The following is a 9432-nucleotide window of genomic DNA, read 5'->3' on the forward strand; positions in this document are numbered from 1 at the left end:
AAAAAAAAAAAAAGAATGTAATACTTTTGTCTTCAAACTGTTCCTTATATCAATTTAATCCCCAATTAAAGATCCTCTTCTAAGGTATTATAGTAACCTGTGCTTATTTTTAATCAGTGAACTCTTTTTGTAATTTTTAGTTTAATGTTTGTCTTCTACCCTGGAAGCTTCACAAAGTCAGGGATTATAACTATTTCTCTTACCCTTATATCCAGTAATTTAATAGTGTTTGCCAAATAATAGATTGAACAGTATTATTAAATATTCATCAAAGAGCATCTGATATAAAAGTTGAATCTTTTATTTAAAAAAATAAATCCACCAAGACAAGCCATCTGGCCAAAGCCAGGCTCAGTATTAGGAATATTATCTTCCGTCACTTAATTTCCTGAAACTTCGGGATAGTAACTGTGGAAGAGACTCCACGCAATCTTAGTTACAACTGTGATTCTAAAGTCCGTTTTTATCCCTTTGGAAAGTGTAGTTTGTTTTCCCGCAGGTGCTATTCATCTGCTGGACGCTGTCCCTGAGACAGGGTACATAAAGCACAGTGTTTATCTCCTGGCTTCAGCTTTCATCTTTCCAGGCCTTTTGCTGTTTTTGTTAACAAATGTCACTCTCTAGTTTAGTCAGCTGTGTCACCTCAGTAGACATCTCCACACATCACTGAGTCTCAGAGAAAGGAAGCCCTTGGAACTGATTCAGATTATTTTGGGGTTCTTAATTGTGTACTTCAGCTCTATCTTTTTTGGTCTTTTTTTCTTTTTTTTTTCTCATTACAGTGGGGTGTTGATCTACAAACTGAACACGAAAAGTACCTAGTGAAGCACTGTGGCAACATACCAGTCTTCGTCATTAATTATCCATTAGCACTCAAGCCTTTCTACATGCGGGATAATGAAGACGGCCCTCAGCACACAGTAAGAGGAGATACTAAATAAATCGGGGTTAGTTATCTCAGAGTCTGGATTTTTCCCTTGGTTTAATTTCACTTAGCCTTTGGCATGTTGTCTTAAGTTATATTCGTCACTCTTTTTAGTATCTTAAAATGATAAAGTTTATCAAACATATCTCTTAAAAAGCATTCCCAAGGAAAATCCCAATGGTCTATAAATATACTTTCTCATTTCTTTTTTTTGGAGACAGAGTCTCACTTTGTCGCCCTTGGTAGTGTGTCATGGCTTCATAGCTCACAGCAACCTCAAACTCTTGGGCTCAAGTGATCCTCTTGCCTCAGTTTTTTCATTTTCAGTAGAAATGGGGTCTTGCACTTGCTCAGGCTGGTCTCGAACTTGTGACCTCAGGCAATCCACCTGCCTCAGCCTCACAGCATACTGGGATTACTGGCATGAGCCACTGCACCCAGCCCTACTTTCTTATTTCTGTCAGGAGTTGGTTGTAACATAACATACGTATTTTGTTTTGTTTTGAAATAACTGAGAGGATGAGGCCTACAGCACTACATAGCAATACCAGCTCTACTGTCAATTTAAATACTGGTTAGGAGGCTCCTGGGAGGGAAAGCTTGCTGGGAAAAAATGATAGCAGTGGCATGAACAGGCAAGGAAAAGCCAGCTTGGCAGAGCAGGCGGCTCCCAGTACTTTGGTTTAGCCTATCAGAAAGAAATAGTGAAAGAAGAGATATGACCGATGTGGAGGTCCAGACAGGTTCTCCATCAAGCTCTCACCTTCTCTGTCTTGTCTCTGTCATTCTGATCTCTGTAGGCAGTCCTGTCCTCTGTTCTTTTTTTCACCCTTAATTTTAGTTGCTTGTTTTATTCTCCTGGCTTACTTTTTCCCTTTTTTCTCTTATTTTGTTTCTTTTTCTCGGCTTTACAAAATTAGCCATAACAAAAAGTAAGAATACATTTTGACTTTTAAAATATTTATTGAATGATTATATATTTAATGTCATTAGTTGTAAAAATTTATAGTATGTTTATTTCAAAATAGGTCCAAAAACTAAACTGTGGTATCTAATGCTTTTCACTTGCCTATAGATAAGTATTTAAATGTAAATTAGGGCTCACCAGTAAATAAAATGTCCCTATGTTAGGTATATAAGGTTGTCTGTTTGAATATATTTTCTGCCTTATATCATAGTTTTAATAAAACTATATTAGCCACCATTTACTAGATTGCTATCATTCAAGCACTACCATCTCATCTCTACACCAGTAACAACTCTGCCAAGAAACTTACTCTTTTCCCCATATTATGAATCAAAAACTGGGGTACAGAGAGATTGATTGCATTTGCAATGCAATGTAGGTAGTAAGGGACAGAGTTAGTATTCAGACCAGATTCCCTCCAGCTTTAAAGTCTTTATACTTTTCTACTCTATCAGACTGCCTCAAAATCACAAATAAAATAATATAAAATTGCATTTTAGCCTTTGGTTTTACTCATACCCACCTTTCAGTGAACATCACAACTGAATTATGCTTCTTCTTTCTTTTTCCTACCAACCCTGCAGTATAATTGATTGGTCTATAGGTTGACAACAAAGAGGAGGAGAGAATAGGATTACCCAATCCTAAATCAATGCTGAGCCTACATTACAAAACAGAGGACTGTGTCCATATCACTTGGCTTATTTTTATCATTCCCAGCCAGTCCTACTTCTGACCTCCCCAATCATGTATTCCTTCATTACATGAAAAGAATTCATGAGCATTTTCAGTTACTCAATTTTGCACTTCCTTAAATACTCTTGCTTAAGCTTTTTCCTTCTCTAAAGACTTTCTGGGTCTTAGACTTTCCCAGCCACTTAAAGCCTTTCTTTCTTGGATTTCTGTAGCATTCAAAGAATTAGTAGAACTTTGTAGCATTGCATCTATTTTGTTGTAGTCCTTGTATAAGTTTTGCTTTTTTTTTAACTGTTAATAGTTATTATTATTTGGTAAATATGAATGAAAACACAAAATTGAAATATCTTTTCCATAGATTAGTAACATGAGATACATTTTCATTTTTATTGCTTTTTCTTTTTTCCTTTATTCTGTAACCAAACCACTTTTAGCCTTCATGGATTTATTTTTCACCTATCATATACTACTCATATACTACTCTAGTACAAGAAGAAATAAACCCTAATGTATGGTCAAACACCAGTCTTTCTACCTCATAACGCTCTATGCTTAGAGACATTTACTATTGTTCCGCCCTACCTAGACTCTAACCTTCATGAAGGTGTGATTTTTATCATATTTATTCACTGCTAAATCCCTAGACATACATAGATGTTGAGTATTTGTGTTTGTGAGTTAATTATCTTTAAATTAATTTTCTCATTATTCTGCCCATAATGATAACATATTGTTGTGATTATTGATGTGTCATATCTACTACCACAATAAACATAACAGATTACACAAAAAATTGATTATTTCTCATGATCCTGTGGATTAACTTGGTATCTCATTTAATGTTCATGGATATGAAATTGCAGTTTAACCTTCTGTGAAATTTTTTTTAGTCCGTTGCCAACTGATTACATGAACCCACTAATACTGAATATTTCTATTTGGTCATGGTTGCTTTGAGGGGAATGAAAACCAATTATGGTTATTTCTGTTTAAACTACAGTATACATTGCCTTGATATTGGGTTACAAGCTTAGGGGAGCTCTTAGAGCCATCTGCTTGCCTCGAACAGCACGTCAGATGATTATTTAGGACTGTAATTTTTCCTTTAAAGATGAACTATTGACACACTACACCTGAATTTTACCTAGTCTCTCCCGTCTTTCTTTTTATTTTTTTATTTTTACATATACACGCATTTGCCAGGTTTCTACTTTTTGCCTTCACAAAATCAAAAAGGCTTAAAATTTAACAACAATAACAATGTTTAAGATAAGGACTAGAGTACATTAAACATTAATTTTTACTTCAACTTATTAATATGTTGTTTAGGATACAGGATACGGCATCCTCATTTAAAAGTGAATTATGTCTGTAATTTCCCCTTTATAATAATTTTTTTTTCCAATTTTAATATCAGGTGTATCCAGATTAAGCAGAATGATTTTGAAGTATTTCTTCTCTTTCTATTGTCTATATAAGATTTGGCATGATCTGTTTTTTGAAATTATCTTTTATTTTTACTCATAAATATTACTTGTCTATTTTTAGAGGCTTTGGGAAGAAAAATAAAAAGAAGTTAATTGATGACTCTATACTGAACCTCAGACTCAAAGCATTCTGTGGTAGACATACTCTTGTTTGACACTGCGAATGTTACTTTCTTTGCATTACTATTATTATTGTTGCTTAATACTTCGTTGCAGCAATCGTCTGATATCTTTTATGAATGTATGTATCTTCATTCATTCTTTACGATATTTTTGTTTCTAAGTTTTGCTTTTTCAATCTAAACTCTTAACTTCAGAATGGTGATTAAATTGTTGTTACTACCACAGTCTCTCCTGCTCATTTCATATTTCCTCTGATATGTTTCCCACCCCTATCATACCACTGAAGCAGGTCTTCTTAGGCTTAGTCATGTTGAAATCCAACAGCTTTTAAAAGGAAATGAAAAGCTTTTCATTTTAGGCCAGGTACCACCGTACCTGCAATCCCAATATTCTGGGAGGCCGAAGTTGGTAGATTGCTTGAGCTCAGGAATTCGAGACCAGCCACAGCAAGAGCAAGACCCTCATCTATACTAAAAATAGAAAATATGCCTGGATCACATGGCAGGTGCATGTAGTCCCAAATACTTGGGAAGGTGAGGCATGAGAATTGCTTGAGCCCAGGAGCATGCAGTTACTATGAGCTACGATGATGCCAAAGCACTTTTCCCAAGGTGATTGAGTGAGACTCTGTCTCAAAAAAAAAAAGTCTTCATTTTACTTGAACTCTTTTTTTGTTTATTTGTCTTACTTGAACTTTTAATGCTATTATGGACCCGCCACACTTAGGCTGTACAACTCTGCTTTCTGATACTATTCAGCACTGTCAATGACTTTGTTATTCTTAAAATCCTCCCCTTCCTTTGCTTCTGTGACATTACATTCTCCTGGGGTTTTTTCCTTTCTCCTTGGTTATTCTTTCTTAATCTTCTGTACAGGTTAATGAACTTTTAGCAATCCATTGGATATTAGGATTCCTCAAGACTCAATCCTAGGTCCTCTTTTCTTTCCCAGGTGATGTCAACTATAATCACAGCTTACTATTTATTCTCAGACAACTCAAAAATATATATATATATACACATATATTTTTTTTTCAGGCCTAACCTGCCAGCTGAGAAGAAATTTGTATCTGTATGCCAGACTTCTCTAAGCACTGGACTAAGATGCAGTCATTCCTCAGTATCCTGGGAGAATTAATTCTAAGACCCGCTACCTCAGATACCAAAATCTGTAGATGCTCATGTCCCTTGTATAAAATGGCATAGTATTTGCATACATACATATAACCTACACACCTTCACTCATGCTTTAAATCATCTCAGGATTACTTACAATACCTAATACAATGCAAATGCTAAGTAAATAATTGTTATACTCAGTTTTTTAGGAATGACAAGGAAAAGGTCTATACATGATTGGAAAGACACAGCTATTCCTTTTTTCTCCCAAATATTTCTGCACAAATGCAGAGTCCAACCGATGTGGAGGGCCAACTATATCTGAACTTACTCTTAGACTGCCGTTTACATATCTCAAAGGTATCTCAAATACAACACATCCAAAACGGAATTTACAATTTTTCCTCTTCTCAGCTCCTCCTGCCAAAGTTGATCATCTTTAAATATTCCCTGTTCATCTAATTGTGCAAGCCAGATAGATACATGAGTAATCTTTAAATAATTGTCCTCTTTTATTGACTGCATTCAAGCTATTACTAAGTCCTGTCAGTTTTACACCCCTAAATATCTCTTAAGTCCATTCAGTTCTCTTCATTTCCACCTTTAGTTTGTTGTTGTTGTCATCAAGACAGTCTCACTGTTGCTCAGGCAAGAGTGCCATGGTGTCAGCCTAGCTCACAGCAACCTCAAACTCCTGAGTTCAAGCCATCCTCCTGTCTCAGCCTCCCAAGTAACTGGGACTTCAGGCGCTGCCACAACACTCAGTGAATTCTTTTGTTTTTCTTTTTTAAAATTTTTCAATTTTTAGTAGAAACAGGATGTCACTCTTGCTCAGGCTGGTCTCTAACTCCTGAACTTGTGATCCTCCCACCTTGGCCTCCCAGACTGCTAGGATTACAGGCATGAGCCATCATGTCTAGCCTACTTTTAAAATTTTTTGCAAAGACAGATCTTGCTATTTTGCCTAGGCTGGTCTTCAACTTCTGGCCTCAAGCAGTCCTCCTGCCTCAGCCTGTCAAAGTGCTGGGATTACAGACATGAGTCACCTTACTCAGCCAGCTAACCCTTAATTCATCCTAACCCTTAACACAGTTGTAATTTTACCTTTATGTATATGACTGTTTAAATAATGACTCCTTCCTCAGCAGCAGAGTACTTGAGGACCTCTTTTTCCCTTACCAGTGTATTCCCAGTGCCTAGCCTAATGCCTGGGAAATAGGCACCTGATATCTATTTGGTAGATGGATAAATGAATCAAATCCAACACAGTTTTAGGCACACAGTGAATAAGTAGTGAGTGGTGACTTGATTTGGAAATTGTGGGGAAGCTAAAAGGCAGGTTTGTAAAAACATTTTTTTGATAACCTTTTCATCAAAATATTTATGTAGTATGTATACAGAAGAGTGCATAAATCATAATTGTACAGCTCAGTGAGTTTTTACAAAGTGAACATGACTATATAATAGCCACAAAGATTAAGAAGTAGAATGTGACAAGCTTCCCAAAGGCCTCTTCCCTAGCTGTCATTAACTACCCCTCCCAAAGGTGGTTTCTTATATCTAAATTCTATCTTGTAGATAAGCTTTGCCTGCTTTTGAATTTAATATAAATGTAATCATGTAGTATGTACCAGCTTCTTTGCTCAAAATTATGTTTATGAGATTGATCTATGTTGTTGGGTGTAGCAGTGGTTGATTCTTTTCATTGTTACATATTCCATTGTGGTACTTCACCTCAGTTTATCCATTTTATTCTTGATGAACATTTGGGATACTTTTATTTTCGGATGTTTTAAATAATGCCACTATGAAGCGTCTTGTGTATATTTTATTGGCACTCATTCATACCTAAAAGTAGGATTACTGGGTCACTGGGTTCAGTAAATATTAGCAAACAGTTTTCCAAATATGTTTAATATATAATCTCTATGTATAAAATAAAAATGTGTAAACACACAAACACACACACACACACACTTGCCCATGATTATATATACAAAGAAATTCCTTGAAAATGAGAAACTGTTTACCTCTGGTAAGGGAGGAATGCAGAGGATCCTTTTTTATTTAATATCCCTTTGAATTTTATTTTACCATAAGGATGTATTTTTTTAAAAACCAACTTGTTAATTTTAAAAACCATTTGAAGACTCTTGCTATTTGAATATAGCAAGTTATATTAAAAGTTATCTTCTGCCTTTTTTAATAATAGAAACTTTGAAATCATCCTAAGTTTTGTGTTGCTAGATTATCTAGTTGACAGCCCCAAGATTTACTTTTTTTTTCAGTTTTACTGTATTTCTTTCTTTTTTTAATGTTTTAATTTAAATAGATTTCATTACACTAAATTCTGTAGTGATAACCACATAGCATAAAGGAAAACCTAGTGACTTTAAATCACTCTTGGATTCAAGTCCCAAGTCTGTGTGTGACAAACTGTGTGATCTTAGATGAGCAACCTAAGCTTTTGAGTCTTGGGATTTTTTTTTTTTTTTTTGAGACAGAGCCTCAAGCTGTCCCTCTGGGTAGAGTGCCGTGGCATTACAGCTCACAGCAACCTCCAATTCCTGGGCTCAAGCGAGTCTCCTGCCTCCGCCTCCCAAGTAGCTGGGACCACAGGCGCCCGCCACAACGCCCGGCTATTTTTTGGTTGCAGCTGTCGTTGTTTTGGCGGGTCCGGGCTGGGGATTCGAACCCGCCACCTTAGGTGTATGTGGCTGGCGCCTTAGCCGGTTGAGCTATAGGCGCCGAGCCGAGTCTTGGGATTTTTGTTTGTTCGTTTGTTTGTTTGAAGATAGAGTATCTCTCAGTCACCTTGGGGTTCAGTTCCATGGACTCATAGCTCACAGCAACCTCAAATTCTTGGGCTCAAACAGTCTCTTGTCTTAGCCTCCTGAGTATCTGGGACTATAGTTGCCCACTACAGCACCTGGCTAGTTTTTCAATTTTTAGTAGAGATAGGGTCTTGCTTTTGCTCAAGCTGTTCTCCAGCTCCTAAGCTCAGGTGGTCCTCCTGCCTCGGCCTTCCAGAGTGCTAGGATTATAAGTGTGAGCCACCATGCCTTGGCCCAGTCTTGGTTTCTTCATCTGTAAAAACCAGATAGTAACATTTTGTGGAATTAAGAGGATTCAGTTACGTAATGTATAAAAAGTATATAGCACTGTTAGGGATAATAGGTGGCCAATTAGTGTGGTATTATTTCTCTTTTCTAGATTTTGATAAAATTTCCCCCTTTCTTCATTGACATGTAACAATTTTACACATTTATGGAATATAATGATATTTTGATATGTATAGATAATGTATAATGATTAAATTAAAGTAGTTAACATATCCATCACCTCATACATATATTATTTCTTTATGTTATTGTTAACCATATTTACCCTGCAGTGCTGCAGAACACCAAGACTCATCCCTCCTATCTAGCTGTAACCTTATGTCTGGTAACCAACCTCTCCCCATCTTCATCCTCCCTTACCTGCCACCTTTCCCAGCTGCTCATACCCACAGTTCCACTCTCTACTTCCCAGGAGCTCAAAATTTTTTTTTTTATTCCCACGTATGAGTGAGGACATGCAGTATTTATCTGTGCCTGACATTAATTTTGATAAAATCTTTTTTGTGGGCTTGGCACCTGTAGCTCAAGTGGCTAAGGCACCAGCCATATACACCAGAGCTGGCGGGTTCGAATCCAGCCTGGGCCTGCCAAACAACAATGACAACTACAACCAAAAAATAGCTGGGTGTTGTGGTGGGTACCGGTAGTCCCAGCTACTTGGGAGCTGAGGCAAGATAAGTGCTTAAGCCTAGGAGTTGGAGGTTGCTGTGAGCTGCAATGCCACAGCACTCTACCCAGGGCAACAGCTTCAGGCTCTGTCTCAAAAAATAAAAATCTTTATTATGGTAAAGCATAATAATGTTATAATATCTGTATGTGTGTGAGTGTTGCTGCATGGTAATATGCTACAACATATTATTTAAAAGGCAATTCTCAGTGGTACCTGTAGCTCAGTGGGTAGGGCACCAGCCACATACACCCAAGCTGGTGGGTTCGAACTAAGCCTGGGCCAGCTAACCAAACATGACAGTTGCAACAAAAAAATAGCCAGGCT

The 9432-nt window shown here is 36.9% G+C and overlaps 1 protein-coding gene across 2 annotated transcripts in view; it reads left to right on the plus strand.

The window, feature by feature from the left end:
• Nucleotides 1-9432, plus strand: part of NARS2 (asparaginyl-tRNA synthetase 2, mitochondrial) — a 160685-nt gene that overhangs the window by 128412 nt on the left and 22841 nt on the right. Inside the window, exons 11-12 of one of the 2 annotated variants that reach the window (XM_023511853.1) lie at nt 783-920; nt 5236-5278. In XM_023511853.1, coding sequence (XP_023367621.1) covers nt 783-920; nt 5236-5241 — 144 coding nt within the window. In that variant the 3' untranslated portion in view covers nt 5242-5278. Of the gene's footprint in view, nt 1-782; nt 921-5235; nt 5279-9432 lie in introns of those variants that run through there. The other variant, XM_012804174.2, reaches the window with a different exon arrangement.

Source organism: Otolemur garnettii, unplaced genomic scaffold (assembly GCF_000181295.1).
Source record: "Otolemur garnettii isolate 467f Iridium unplaced genomic scaffold, OtoGar3 scaffold00001, whole genome shotgun sequence".
In the NCBI taxonomy this organism is placed as follows: Eukaryota; Metazoa; Chordata; class Mammalia; order Primates; family Galagidae; genus Otolemur; species Otolemur garnettii.